Source organism: Panthera tigris, chromosome D2, assembly GCF_018350195.1.
Source record: "Panthera tigris isolate Pti1 chromosome D2, P.tigris_Pti1_mat1.1, whole genome shotgun sequence".
Taxonomy (NCBI): Eukaryota; Metazoa; Chordata; class Mammalia; order Carnivora; family Felidae; genus Panthera; species Panthera tigris.
Window position 1 is genome coordinate 54,882,951 of NC_056670.1, and position 15,346 is coordinate 54,898,296.

The window sequence follows — 15,346 nt, forward strand, 5'->3', positions numbered from 1 at the left end:
CACACACACACTGCGAAAGTGTGTAAAATATGAGCCCCCAAAATAACCCAAACAAAACAAACCATCACCGACAACAAAGAGTGGCAAAAAGCCCATCTAATCAATGAAAGTGTAGCCAGGATCTGTAGTGAGAAAATTCTTGTTTCAAGTTCAAGAAAACGAAATCACTGGAAATTTGTCTGCGAGTGCCCAGTCTCAGGAACGTGTCTCAGCCCTCTCTAGGGAACTTCAGTAACTGAGAGCTTCCTTCTCCTGAACCCTCCGAGTCTACTGCGTTCCTGGCGGGGTTTAGGGTTGCCAGATTTCGCAAACAAAAGTAGAGGAAAGCCAGTTAAATTTGAATTTCATATAAACAATGAATCATGCATTTTATCTGACGGTCCTACGGGGATACCCTTCTCAGATTCAGCAGTCCCCAGTCCCCACTCCCCAGGACCAGGGCATCTGAGTTCTGGTCTGATCTCATCTGCTAGCCGGCTGTGTGGACTTAGCAAGTTGGTCCACACTCGTGGAGCGTGTGCTCTCCTGGTGAAGGTGTGGGATAAGGGACTCTAAGATCCCTGCCAGGTTAAGGGGTCTGTGATTCCATGTTGTCATCCCAAATCCTCCCACACAGCCCCTTGAATTATCTTAATTATAAAATTCTACCCGAGTGCATTCTTGTAAAAGATGTAGAACAATCCAGAAGTATACAAACCAAACCATTTCCGGGCTTCCTTTCTCAGAGGTAAACACCGTCCCCCTTGCAGTCCCTTCTCTATGTGTGCTGTATTAAACAAGTGCACACGCACATACACACGCACATACACACGCACATACACTTACAGGGAAGCAGGAGCATTTCCTGACCCAACACATGGGGATTCTGACTCGGTAGTTTCCCAGGGATCTGTATTCACAGAAATCTGCCCAGCAGATGCTGATGTTCAGCCAGGTTCGGGAACCTCTGCTACCCAGAATGCCCTGCTCTCTCTCTCTCTCTCTCTCTCCCCCACACACCCAACACCCCCCGCCACACCCAATCAGAGCTACCTGTAAAGCCACGCCTCCTTCTGGCTGCTGGCATACCCCGCATCTGCTCACAATAGAGAGGAAGCAGGAGTGCAGGACAGGCAGCCTCCACCCTGCCATCGGGTGACAAAACCCATTTGTCCTACAATATACACGCTCGTGTCCATGGTTGGCTTGCCTACCTAGGCTGTGCGCTCCCCGACTGATTCCTCCTAATGGGGGTAACCTGGTACCCCTACTCAGAGCCTGCTTTCTTCAGCACGAGTAGACACAACTTCCTATCCATCTGTAGCTCTGGAAATTTCCACTCGTGGTCCTCTGGATAGAAGGGGCGTGTGTGCTATTCCCAATGAAAGCTGGCCTGGCTGAGACCTTGTGGCCATACAGAGCCTGGTGTCTGCCAGGCCCCTCAGACCTTCTGCTCCCATCTCTTCCGACCTACCCGGCATCTGATGTGAAGTCAGGCTCGGTCTGGCCGTTTAACTCCCCAACTCAGCTCTCCCCCTTCCCTCCTGTTTCCATCTCTGGTCCGCTGTCCCAACAGCAGCTCACGCCCAGGCCAGCCATTCACAGCATAACCAGTGTGGCTGTTCTGCCCACATGAGGATATGCCAGGGACAAAGATCTCACTGAGGGCTTAGCCTTGGCAACCCGGAAGCTCACCTGGGACTGCTCTAAAAATGAGAACAGCCCCACTATCAGCCAAAACCCTTCCATCCGGCTCCTTGCAAATCTGCTTCTCTCTCTGGCTCCACCATGGCTGTCATTTCTGAGTGAGATGAGTCCCTCTGTCCATTCCCAGGACACCGATGCCATAGGCTCTCTATACACTGGTCTTTCTGGGTCACCCACGGGACATTGCTCTTCTGTAACCAGTCCTCAATGAACTGACCTTTCATCTTATGCCACCTGCCCACAGCCTCCCACTGAAAGGTCTAAGCTGCCTTTTCACGTATGAGTTCATGCACCGTGCATCTCCCAGAAAGGATACATGCTTACTGTAGAAAAATTAGAAAATATAGCTAAACCAGGAACACAGAATAAATTTTTAAAAATATACTCCATCATCCTGAAATAACCACTGTTATTTATTTACGCCTATAATTCCACTTGATATTTATACTGTAGATCACAAAATGGCTTCCTCCAGTTGAATCCAACCTACACATGTTTTAAATAATTTTGTTTTGAATAATCTGGGTCAAGATATTCACTGTCCACTCCGCCACACTCCCCACCACTCCTTATTTTGGTATGCCGACCCCATCTTACTCAGGTGTGCCTTATTTCCAAGGGCATCTGAGTTTGCAAAGCCTGCAAAATATACATATGAAGGTATTTTTATGAAAGTGGAATCCAATGGCATTTTCCAGTTGGGAACACCTTTTTGTGAAACAATGCACAGCGAACACCTTTCTGTATCAATAAGTAGTCACCTCCAACTTTATTTTCAGTGGCTGGATAGTTTTCCACTGGAAAGATGTGTCGCCAGTGCCTCAGCTAACCCCTACTGGTGAACATTTAAATTGTTTTCCATTTTTCCCGCTCCAGTGAACATCCCCATCGCTAGAACTTTGCACACTTCCTTCATTGGTTCTTTAGGATAAATTCCAAGAAGTAGAACTGTCGGGTTGAAGGGCGGTCTCAGTCCTAGAAGCTTTTAACGCGTGCTGCCAGGTGGAGTGTTCAGAGTTTTACAACGACACGGGCTCTTGAGAGCTTCCTGTGACTGCTGTCAGGACGGGCCCCTCCGCACATTAACAGCGTCCCACAGAACAAGCCGATCACCCCTCTCCCAGGGCTTTCTAAAGTCAACTCACCCAACAGGGGGGCTTTTCTCCAGTAACCATCCCGGACCTCCACATAGTCATACCAGCACAGGCGGCTTTTAAACAAATCCATGGAGGTGAAGGTTAGGACGATCTGTAAAGAGTTACCGGAAAAGTGAGTTGTGGCCGTGGAGCCCGAGGAGTTTTGAAGATACGTCTTGCATGCCAGTGTTCTCACATTACCCGTTAGCATACAGCGCTCTGAGACCACAGAAGGAATGTCCTCACGAGGACACACTCACAGGAAACCTTGTGACATTAAATAATAAACCGTAAGTAGGATGGGGAGTAAACAGAGGAGATGGGTCCTCTGGTTCTGTCTGGGGAACAGCTTGAGCTTTTGAAGTCACTAGGTGGTTTATAGAAAACAGGATGCATTAAAAAGATGGGCCAGGATGCCTTGAGACTGGGGATTTAGAAGGAGGTAAGGGGTCAGTGAAGTTCAGAGATACGGAAAGATCTTATAACATCATCAATCATTCCAAAGGGCCTGGGGTTAGCCTGAGTACATCTGAGCACCACTGTGAGCAGTGTCCCCTCGGCCATGACCTCACTCTCAAATAGCCTTCTTATAGTTAGTCTGTTCGTTCGTTCGTTCATTCATTCATCTCACCGTTGTTAGCTGAACACCTACTATGTGCCTGTCTGTGTTGGCCGATTGAGATAGAAAGATCAGCAAGACAGGGTTCTTGCCTTTAGGGAGCTCAGAGAGCACAGATGCGTCAGGCCAATTAGAGCACTCTTGAAAAAAATGTTGAAAAGAGACGGATGGACAGAAAAGGGAATTCTGTAGCCCCAAGGAGGGAGACATAAATGCTGCCTGGTGATACTGGAAAAGGCGTCTCAGAAGAGGTGGCATTTAACCTAAGGGCAATAGGGGCCCAGCGGACAGAGACAGGACAAGAGGGCGTTTTGGTGAGAGGGACTGACATGAATGAAGGCAAGGAGACGTCTGGGGAACGGTACTGTACATCAGAGCAGGTTGTGGTTTGTGTGTCTGGAATGAAGAGGCAGGGGGGTGAGGAGGAGTGAAGGCCAGGGAGCTGGGGCTTCAGATGGACTAGGAAAGAGGTTTCAGCTCTTCATGGACATGGTGAGCCCATTCAGTGGATGCCCCCGTCCACAAAGAGTGGAGGGAGTTGAGTGGCCCTGTGGACTCAGCACACAGGTGCTGTTCCCACAAACCTGCCACCCTTCCAGCTTGGGGCGTCCCTGACAGATGGCCCAGAGCAGAGCTCAGGCGTGCCCCCCCTTCACCCCCATCAAGCCCTGCCATGTAGGGTGTCCGCACCATGTCTGCTGTGCTCAGAGTGTCCCTGCTCCATCATTTCTCAGCTCTTTTCGCTCACTGGGGCCCCACCCTGGCTGCTGCAGCACTGACCCTGTGCCTTAGCCCATTCGGGGCCCTCATCCTTAGCCAGTTCATCTCTTTCCCCCATCCACCGGCCACTTTCTTTCACATTTAGACAGCCCCGGGTCCCTCTGTCTCTAAGCAAACCCCCTAGGCTGGAGGGCTGCAGGTCAAAGGTTCCGGTGCCCTCCCAGCCAAATTGAAAGGACTGTTATTTATGGGCTCTGTTCTCCGTGGCCCCTCTGCTTTGAACCTCCTGTCTCTGGGTTTCACCACACCTGCCCTCTCCCCGCTCTCTGGCCTCAGCTGGCTCCTGTCCTCCCTGCTCCCCAGGGACTGTGAGAGCACCTCAAAATGGCATTTCCCTTCCAGCTTCCCTGTCCCTAAGTGGCACCGGTCAGCCAGGTGCAACCCTTCGCGCTTATCTCCACTTCGCCCTATTGTTCACCCCCTATGCCCACAGACGTTCTTCCCTTAACTTGTCTGTGTCCCCTGCTGCAAGCCAGTCTCACTGCCCCTTCAACACCGCTGCCTGTGTTGTACCTGCGGAGAGGATTCCTGAACTCCTCCCTGCCGTGCCCTGAGCCATTCTTCACAGTAGGGCTTCTAGATCCATCCTGCACTAGCATCTCATATTTATTAAACCTCTCCTACTCTCAGAAAACTTCAGTAGCTCCCCATGCCCTCATCTCATAAATTAACCTCTCTGCTTACCTTCCAGAGACCCCAGAGTCTATCCTATGCGACCTCATTTCCCAATGTGCGTTGGCATATCCATGCTAATGGAACCTTCCCCAGGCCCAGCTCGGGGCTTTCTGCCTCCTCCCGGAGTCCCTCTCTGACTGCCAAAATGGACACGGCCTTTCCCTCCTTGGGACTCCCCCCTCTCCCTTCCATAGTGACTGCAGGGCAGGTGTTTTTAGAATCAGGAAGATCTGGATACCTCAGCTCTATCACTCACTAGCTCTGGGATCTTGGGAAAATACTTGCCCATTTAGATCTTTAGTTTCCTTATCTGCGAAACAACGTGCACACCATTGGTTACCGAGGGGGCTGCATGAGAAACTGTATACTGAGTGTATAATGAGGTCTGACACATAATAGGCACTCAATAAAGGCACTTTTAAAGAATCAGGCCTTACTGAGTGTATACTTAGTGCACCACAAACCAGACACACTAAGTGCTCTTCACAGGCTGCCTGTCTTAATTAGCCTTGCGAGTTTCTCCCCGAGCTTCCTTTGGGCCAATCCCTCCCAATGTTCGGGTCTCAGGACAAGTAGCACCTTCTTCCACAAAACCCTCTGATCTCCTATGAAATGAAGAGGCAGTACCAGAAAATAACAGGCCAGCCCACCTCCTGTATTGTACAGTGTGTGTGTGTGTGTGTGTGTGTGTGTGTGTGTGATGTCACTCTTCTTTCAAACTAGACCAGTGGTTCTTAACCCTGCTCATGAATTAGTACCACCTCAGAAGTTTAAAAAATACTGCCCCTTCTTCAATTAAATCAGACTCCCTAGAGGTAAGGAGGGACCTTAACTAAACTCTAAGTCTCTTGAAGACAGGGACTGTAAATTAGATTTCTTTTGTATGTCTCACAGAGTTCACGTTCAGGCAGAGGACTCAGTAATATTTACTAGCCGGTTGTAATATAATTACTTAGCTTTTTAAATTCTTCAGAAAGAAAATGTTATTACAACTTCCTTGGTAACACATTCAGGATCAAAATGAATGGGGTAATTATTCAGGTTAATTACTTTAAATATGTTAGGGAACCATAAAGACCATAGGGGAAGAGGTGATAAACAAGAGGTGATACTTGAACCAATCAAGTTTGCTAATTACTAGCAGCTCTGGGGAAGGCTGGGAGAAGCAGAAATGGAAATAATTGGTACAGGAATTTCAATGAGGTATATTCTCTCTGCCCCCCAGTTAGCAGTAATAATTAAGACTTGATGAGTCTTATATAGTTCAAACATATCACATAGCCTCTGCTATTTAGGGAAATTCAACAATTTGGGGCTTTCTGGATCACTTCCTCCTCCTCCTCCTCCTCCTCCTCCTCCTCCTCCTCCTCCTCCTTCCTTCCTTCCCCTCCTTCTCATTAATGCCTCCATCAGGCACAGGAACAGAACATGCACCTGAGGAAGACAAATCTGCAGTCTCTCAGGCTCAAGATGATAACCACACTGTCCTAAATTCTTAGAGCCCAGAGGAAGAGTTGTACATGTGGGTATTGTACGTGAAAATATACACACGTGAGCATGTGTGTGTGAATGCATGTTCAAATGCCTATTAGCCTGACCCCTTTGTGGAATAGTATAGGATGATGGCTAAGCATCCAGCTTCTCACCTGGATTCAAATTCCAACTTTGCCACAAACTGAGTAGCCTTAGGCAAGTCCCTTTCCTTACCTGAAAAACTAATGTGGGAATAGCACCTATCACACGAAGTTGTGAGGGTTAAAAGATAATCCACATAATATGCTGAGAATAGAACGCAGCCCATAGAAAACATTTAAAGGGATGCTTTTTAAAGTTATGAATTAGGCATACCTGAGGATTGGCTACAAGCACCTAACAATCCATCACCCCACAACACAGTTGCAGATTTCTCACTTGGCCACCCACCCACTCACATGCCCATTCAACAAATACTTTTTGTGTGTCTATGTGCCAGGGGCTCTGTTGGGTGGCTGGAGACCTAGGGGTGAACAGTCTCTGTCCTCAATGAGTTTAGGGTCTTAGAAGGCAGACAGCCCAATAAACCAGCAGTCACGATATTGTGGAATAAGTTATGGCAGGTATGACTAGAGGGAGTTAGGAACACGGGATAGAGGGGGCATCTCAAAGACAGCTGCACTTAGTCTGAGACAATCTGAAAAACCCTTAGATTTGTAGGGAGGCGTAGTAAACACACACACACACACACACACACACACACACGTTTCAGGAATGCAGAAGCCCCAGTTCCCAGTTCTATATTTTACTGTGAATTTGGTCAATTTTTAAAAATGTCTGAGCCTTGGTCAGCTGAGTGGCTCAGTCAGTTGAATGTCCGACCCTTGATTTTGGCTCAGGTCATGATCTCATGGTCATGAGATCAAGCTCCGTGCTGAGCATGGAGCTTTCTTAAGATTCTCTCTCTCCCTTTCTTTCTCCCTCTGTGCCTCCCCCACTCACGCTCTCTCTCTCTAAACAAGAAAAATGTCTGAGCCTCAAATTCCCTATCCATATAATGGATATCAGGAGATGCATGTGTGGTAGGGTTGAGAACATACCACCCTTGGACCAGGACGAAAGAGGCCTCTGTCCTGACCCAGCTCTAGGGGGAATATAGAGGGTATCATGGAATCTTCCGACCCAAATGCTTGTGCTCACTCAGAGCGTGCATAGCTCCTAGACCTAACTCCAGGTGCCCTGGATCCTGGAGTCCCCCGTCCAAATAGCCCCGAGCGCCCTTCCAGAACATGCAGAGATCTCTGCCCTGAATCCATCCTCCCGAGGGCAGGCAGCACACCTAACCAGTCCACTTCTGCTGGAGGGGCAGCCAAAGAATAGCTGTTTGCAAGGTAGGAGTGCAGAATGTTCAGGAGCGTGGGCTGGAGTTTCGCCACGGCTGCTCCTGAGATGAAACCGGGGGCTGAGAAGAGAAGGAGGGGCCAGCTGTGGGTTGAGGGCTAGCTTGCCCCATATTGCTACCTTCCAGAGCAGCATTCTGAGGTGTCGAGGAACCCTACACTGGACCCTCGCCTTCCGAGGCATTCTGATGGTGTATTTACCAGGGGAGAAGGACACAGTCTACTTTGATTTACAGACTGTGCGCTTGATTTACAACTCATGTGGACATTTAACTTATAGGCAGGCCTCCATTTGTATGGGTGATCCTGGTTGAAAGAAAAAAATAATAAAGAATTAAGAAATAAAGAACTAAAGAATGTTAAGCAAGCTAGCACAGCACCTGGGTGCTCACAGCAGCTGCTATTACTACGGTTAATAATAGTACAATCCCCCACACCTCACACAACCCAAAGAAAGCTACGTCATTTCCTGAGGTGGTTTCACACCTACCTTTTCCCCTGGAGTGACCGATATCCTCCAGACACAGTGGGAATAAGAAGGATAGCCATTTGGGAAACCAGGTGCGGAAAAGTTTCCTGTTGTGTCCTGCAGGGTCTCCCCACACGCTGTGCAAGCAAAACAACAACTGTGATTCTGGCCCACACACTCCCCACCTAAGCAGCTCCCTGCACCAGGCCACTGAGAAAACACACCGCTTGACCAGCCAAAGCCCTCGGAACGCATTGGGGAGAAACCGGTCAGGTAGATTGATGATGTTTTCTGGCTAATAAAAGTGAAAATAGGGTCCGGGACAAGAACGTAATACCCAGGCGTTTCTTCTGAGGTTCCCAGGATATGGTGGGCAAGTTTCCCAGCCTTGCTGGGCCTTAGTTTTCTTACCTGTAAAATGGACAAGACCTGCCTGGAGGGTTAATGAAATGGCACATAGTGAGTGGTCCACACATAGCAGCCATTATATTATGACTGACAGGGGCGCCTGGGTGGCTCAGTCAGTTAAGCCTCCGACTTTGGCTCAGGTCATGATCTCATGGTCTGTGAATTCGAGCCCCGCGTCAGGCTCTGTGCTGACAGCTCAGAGCCTGGAGCTTGCTTTGGATTCTGTGTCTCCCTTTTTCTCTGCTCCCCCGTGCGCCCCCCCCCCCCCCCCCCCCGGCTCCTGCTCTCTCTCTCTCTCTCTTTCTCTCTCAAAAATAAATAATAAACATTAAAAATATTTTTTTTTAAAGTACAAATAGGTGAAGCGACAAGAAAAAGAAAACACTTTGAAACACATTTCAGGTATTAGTTTGAATCTGGCCTCTTCTTTTTTTGCTACCTATTTCTGAACGAGCAACCAAATAAATAGTCAAGAAAACAGAAAAATGACCAGAGGTATGGGAAGCTGGGCTACTCTACATTAGACCATCCCACCTTTGAATGTTGGAGGGTTGTCTGGTCCTAAGTCTAGAACCTAGTTCTTACGTATGTGAAAAATATTTCCTCCAATTTGTCCTTAAAAAGGAAGTATCTGTAGGAGTAAGCTCGGGACCCGTGGGTTCCTTACCTCCTGCCCCTTCCTGATTCCACACCCAAACCCCTCCTCCTATGGGGTTACCCCAAAGTGTGGAAACATATGCATCTCTTCCTACATGCAATTCACCCTCCACTTGACAACTACCCCCCCTTTCAGTTACTACTTGAAATTACTGGAAGCTGCAGTTTTGGAGCCACAGGAAGGAATACTGAAGAGAGGCCCGTCATCAGCCTCAGGAAATCCTGGATATTGGGGCTTCGATATCATGTTACTGAACAACTGCCAGGCATCATGAGGATTATGCCCGGCAGTCAACACCCCCAAGGGTTCCATGGAAATTATTTTAGAATAATCATCAACATTCTGCAAGAATAGATGCATTACTATATGGCTCCATGGTATTTACCAGCTGCCTCCGATCCTTTTGGGAAGTAAGAGCCATATACATTATAACTAAATAAATACTATGGCATTTCCCAGGGAATGCTATAAGGTTTCTCTTTCAATTCAGCAAGGTTATATGATACGTGTGACCTGCATTTCAGCCCTAACACACCCCCAGATGACTAATAGCTGGATGGACATATTTCTTAGAGTTTTGTGATGGACCAAACCCCACCCGGCCCTTTTCGTGCCCTGTGATCCCACTTAGCAGGGCAATGGGATAGCCTAGGTTTTCTAATATGGCGCCTATTTTGAACATTCTGTCCCATGATCAGACTGTGTGTCTGGTCTGGGGCATTTGGAAAATGTTACTGGACCTGTTAGCAATGAATTTCCTTCTTCCTCCCCAAAGTGCTGAATTGAATTCTCTCCGCTCAGTGGTAAAAACCTGGCTGCTCTAACTAATGCTTTGCACTGAAGCTCAACAACTTAAAGGGTCAGTGTGAGCTCACTTCCAGGGCCGCAGGCTGGGGGAGGTGGTGGTGATGCTAAACCAAGGGTATGGAAGGCAAAGAGGGCAGATTCAAGAGGAGGGGCCTTGCGGATGAGCAGAGAAACAGACGTCTCCTCAGACCCTGGTGTACTGTCCAGTCTTTGCTGGCAGATTTCTAGCCGATGACCAGAACCCTAGGAAGCCCCCGAGACCATAGACGTAACCTCATTTACAGCACTGAGTATTTGGGAAGCTGACTCCCACCCTCCTGCATTCACTGTCTTCCTGCAAAACCCTTGGTTTTTGTTTTGCCAAACCCACATCCCCTATTCCCACAGGAAGGAGAGGAGATTTTGTAGTTACAGGGTACGCACTGCATCGGGCCCCCATTCACTGTTGTTCCACTATCCTTCTTCCTCTTCAGAATATCAGGCCTTTGCCAGAGAATTCTGAGGATTCTGACACATTAAACTGTGAGCTCCAAGACCTATTATTCATGTCACTACTGACAGTCACCTCTGCACGTGGGCCTCCTACACTGTCTAAAACCTCCATATAGTAGATACCAGAAATTATAGCAGCCTCTCCATGTTCTCCAAGCTGTTTTTCCCAGCAAGGGGGAATGTTGGCAAAGGATGGCTGAGTCATGCTCCGTGGGTGCAACAGAGGCCCCGGGACTCCCCGGGATTCAGTTACCTGGGCATTTGTACAGCTTCCTGGCTTGCGCTATGTCTCCCTGACTGAGCCGCACGCGCTGACCAATGGTTGGCCTGACGCCATTGTCGTCTCGACGGGGGAGGATGGTGTCTAAGAAAACTCCTCTACAGGAAGAAAAGAGAAAGAGAAAGGAGAAAGAAAAGTCAAGGCTGGCTGGCTGGCCGGGCTGGAACTTACAGTCTTCATTTCCTTGCCCATAAGCCTGTTGACATCCCCAGCCTCTGGATGGCCTCTCTGTAGGCCAGTATGACTGAAGACGTTGCTTCACTCGTCCTGGCATGTGGGTATTCCGTTTCATGAGCGGCTTACTCACTTTCCAATGGGAAAATGACTCTGCCAAGCTTGCCAGTCTGCCCTAGTCCACTGGCTTAGGGGCTTCCTTACCGACACGTACTGTGCATTTCCACAAAACCCCTGCCAGGTCCAGGCCCTGGGGCCGCCACATCCTACAACTTCAGGGAACACCATTCAGAGAGACCGAGGTGTGAGTGGTGCCCCCCGGAGTTGTGCAACAGGCATTACTGAGCATGGATAAGTCTTGGAGGGGCCCCACAGGGAGCCTGGGGACCAGCACAGAGTGAGGTTCTCAGGGGCTGGTCAGTAAGTGCTGCTTGACGGGCTGGTGAATAATGGGAATCAGAGTTTGGGGGCCTTTCTGGCAAAGGGGATAATCAGATGGAAAGTGAGATGAATGTAGAGAACAGAGTTGAGAGAGTCCTAGTCTAGAAGTTTCTATGTAAGGCCTGGCTCCGCCACCTGGGTGAGCTTAGACAAGCCCCTTCCCCTCTCTGAGCTTCAGTTGACTCCTCTAACAGTAAGACAGTGGCCTAGACAGTCAGAGCAGCCCTTTCCAGCTCTAAGCATCCTATTCTACTCCCACGTGAATGAAGTCTAAAATGACCAAGTCAGGATGCCCAGCTGAGTACTGGCCCTATTTACATCTCCATGATGTGGGTGTGGTTGACCCCTTCCTGAGCTTCCCTCTCTGCTTCCAGACCCCCAATGAGGGACCCCTCCTGGAAGGTAGGGTCTCCCTTCAAATCAGCTCCTTCTCCAGTTACCAGTTTCTTCCCTCCCTTTTAACCAGGTTTCTGGAAACAATGGATCCCATTCTCTGTCTAGCTGCCCACATACCATTCACTTTTCAATGCAATTGCAATCAGACTGCACCAGCAACGGTCAGTGGTCACCAACTAACTGACAACTCGGATGGACACCTGTCAACCCCCACCTGCCCTCTTTTACAGCACTGCCACTTTTCTGCTCCTTCCTTCCTCAGACTCTCTTCCCCTGGTGTCCAGGGCACCACTGTCTCTGTGCGGCAAGTTAGCATCCAAGTCTGCTCCCCACTCCATGCTTTCCCTTGGGAATCTGCCCTCTTCCTCTCTCCCTTCTCCTGCTCCACCTGCAACTCTGGGCTTTAGCTGATGCCAATAGACTCACAGAGAATTCTCTGATTCTGACCCCAGAACCATCTGCTAAGCCCCAGATGCCTGGCGACCCCTCCACTACACTGTCATGTGGGTCTCATATCCATGTTCGTTCCATGACTCTTGTCTCCCAAGAGTGAATCTGAAGGCACCATGGCACCTTCTATCGTGCCTTGAATCTATGCCTTCCTCCTCATTCCAGAACACTGCCTTAGCTCAGGCAAACAACATCCCCTTTCTGCATTCTTCCATAGCTTCTTACCTGGTCTCCCTCCCTGTAGACTCAGTCAGCTCTATGTTGCACCCACAACAGTGCAACGTGATTGTCCGGAAATGCAAGGGCAGCCTTGTGTCCTCTCCACTTAGAAGCCTCCACTGATGTCTGATCACCACCTGGATCCCCAGGCCCTTGGCTCACTGGCCTCTACCTTCCTCTTCAGCCACTTCTCCTGATACCTCCACCCCTCTTGGTAGCTTAAGCAACACCGAATCTCTGATAGCCCCAAACATACCCTTACGCAGGCTGTCCTCTGCGGAGGCTGCCCACTGCCCATCTTCTTGTCCACTAGCAAACTCCTGTTCATTCACCAAAACCCCATCAGATGGCTTTCCCTCTTCAAAGTCTTCTAGAACCCTTTTTATCCCTCCTTATCCTGAGTTATTCATTCCCTCCTCTGGGCTACCTCTTGGCCTTATTTGTCTAGTCTCTTCTTATCATACTGTATTGTCTTTTTTGAAGGGTGAAGATATTTGTCATCTCTGCTAAATAGTAAGTTCCTCAAGCAGAGAGACTGAGACTTTCATCTTTATGCCCTTAGGGACTGGAGCACAACAGGTCAAGAAATACTTTTTGAATTAAATTATGTAACCAAGGTAGGGCAGTGTCTTCAAAAAATTTTGCAAAGTAATTTACACCCAAGGGAAATGCGACAATGCATGTTACCTAATTATTAGCTGCACTGTCCCTTCTCCTCCCTCTCACTTTCTCTCTAAAACATTTCCTTTCCCCTCAATTCTGCACTACTTTGGAAAATATATATTATTCTTATATCTTGCTGGTGGCATGTGTTATTATCTTTCTGGTTTTACATATATGTTTTCTAAATCAGACTTCAAACCCACTTTCTTTCCAACATAAGCAAGCAAGAGCCTAGATCATCTGCCGATTTCCTTTTAAGTATCCCCATCCCCAACCTTTAACCACCTGGCCTGTCTTTCTCGATTTCCCATTGCCTTATCCCTGGGTCCAGAGCCTTCTAGAGAAACTTTAGGGGAATCCTCGTTTTCCCTCACTGACTTTGCCAAGTTTTAAACTACAAGTAATGACTCTACATAAAATTCTAAATCCAATCACCTACTAGATCTAAAAGGGGGCACTTCTGCCCTATAATAAAATGGGTCCATTTATAATTTTTTTCTTGATTCCCCTGAAGGAAAGAAATTTTCCTGCACAAAATGCAAAGCTCACCACCATCCCTTAGCAACCCAGGCCAACCAACCTTGCTGAAGACCACAGCATATAGGTGACTCTGCCAGTGTGGAGAACGTGTGCTCTCACTGAGCGTTCACAGGACCTTCTTATGTGCCAGGACCAGGCCTGAGCACTTTACATGCACCATCTCATTTAGTCCTTGTAACACCCTAGGCCAGTGCAATTATTAGGGTCTCCTCCCCACCGGTGAGAAAAAGCCTGCAGAGCTTAAGTGATTCTCCCAGAGTACAGAGCTAGTAATGGAGAGCCAGCCCTGGAACCCAGGCAGGCCAGAAGCCCATCTCCCGGCATCCTCCTCCTTCCAGCCAGTGTTCTCACTGCCCAAGGAACAATAGGCTTTAATGTGTGCTAGATAAATGATAGAGTTAGGAATGTGAGAGACTTCAAAAACTGAAACAGCAGGAACAACATCAGCCCACACTCAGATAGCTCTTTGGGGCTGGGACGCCCTCCTTGACATGTCCCTGAGCTGCCAGCAAGACGGAAGGCTCTGGAAAATATTTACTACAAGAGGCCTCCCCCGCATGAACCGCTGCAGTGACATCCCTCTTTTATGTAGGACAACTCTTAGCCCTGACACTCTGCTAAACTAAGAAAAGGTTTGGCAGATGCTTTAGGGAATAAAGCTGTCAGCTCTGAGCTCTCCAAAGATGCCCCTGTACCACAGATCTCTCTCCCCAGCTCCTGGACCCTTGCCCAACGAAACCTCCAAACACATCACTCTCCGCAGCCGAGGTCCAACCAAGGGGGAGAGGGAGGGACTGCAATAAACCAGAAAATAAAGTGGGAAGGAGTCAGATCAATTGTAAAGATACACAAAGATTGGGTTTCCCATCAGCTGGAAGAGTAGTTGCCTCCAGATGAGCAAATGTTCTATAAGCCATTTTCTGCTCTTTTTCAAACTCAAAGACGATGCACAGGCTGGCTCCAGGGGATATGTGGCCAGGAGCAATGATGTGGATTTAAGGACTGGGAAACTTGACAAAAAGTGGGCCAGGAAAGACCATTAGTAAGGATGCCACTGTTAAATGTCCCACTGAACAAAGTAGTTTCCTGAAAATCCATGCAGAAAGTTGACAGAAAAGACGATAAAGGTATCCACTTGCTACAAAATAGCTTTGCCAACATCGTTGTGAACCCTGAGGCAGGGGTGAGAAGATAGCTGTGGTAGATTGTTAAAATAATGGGAGGCACCTCCTAATGTCCATAGCCTTCACCTTGTACCTTGCTCCGACCACTGAAATGTGACAGAAGTGATGTCCTGCAAGTTCTAGAACCTGGGTCTTAAGAGTCTTGTGGCCTCCCAGCTGGTCTTTTAGGAGCTCTGAGTTCCAGTGCAGTGAGGAGCCCTGTCCAGCCTGCCAGAAGTTGAAAGGCCACAGGGAGGAACACCGGGGGGGCCCCAGTGCACAGGCAGCACAATGGCCAGACATGGCACTGGCCATCCTGGACTTCTCAGCCCAGTCACTTTGTCAAATGACTACTGCTGTGGAAATGATCCCAGGCAAAACCAGAGAAGAATGAGCCAGAGTGACCCACAATGTCAC

General features: G+C 48.6%; 1 protein-coding gene across 1 annotated transcript in view; it reads right to left on the reverse strand.

Annotated features, from left to right (window-relative positions):
- The window catches only part of TLL2 (tolloid like 2), a 121,192-nt gene that overhangs the window by 27,207 nt on the left and 78,639 nt on the right, over positions 1-15,346 (reverse strand). The window contains exons 8-10 of the mRNA XM_042960931.1: positions 10,857-10,981; positions 8,260-8,375; positions 2,832-2,934 (exon numbers count right to left, since the gene is read on the reverse strand). Coding sequence (XP_042816865.1) covers positions 2,832-2,934; positions 8,260-8,375; positions 10,857-10,981 — 344 coding nt within the window. The remainder of the gene's footprint in view (positions 1-2,831; positions 2,935-8,259; positions 8,376-10,856; positions 10,982-15,346) is intronic.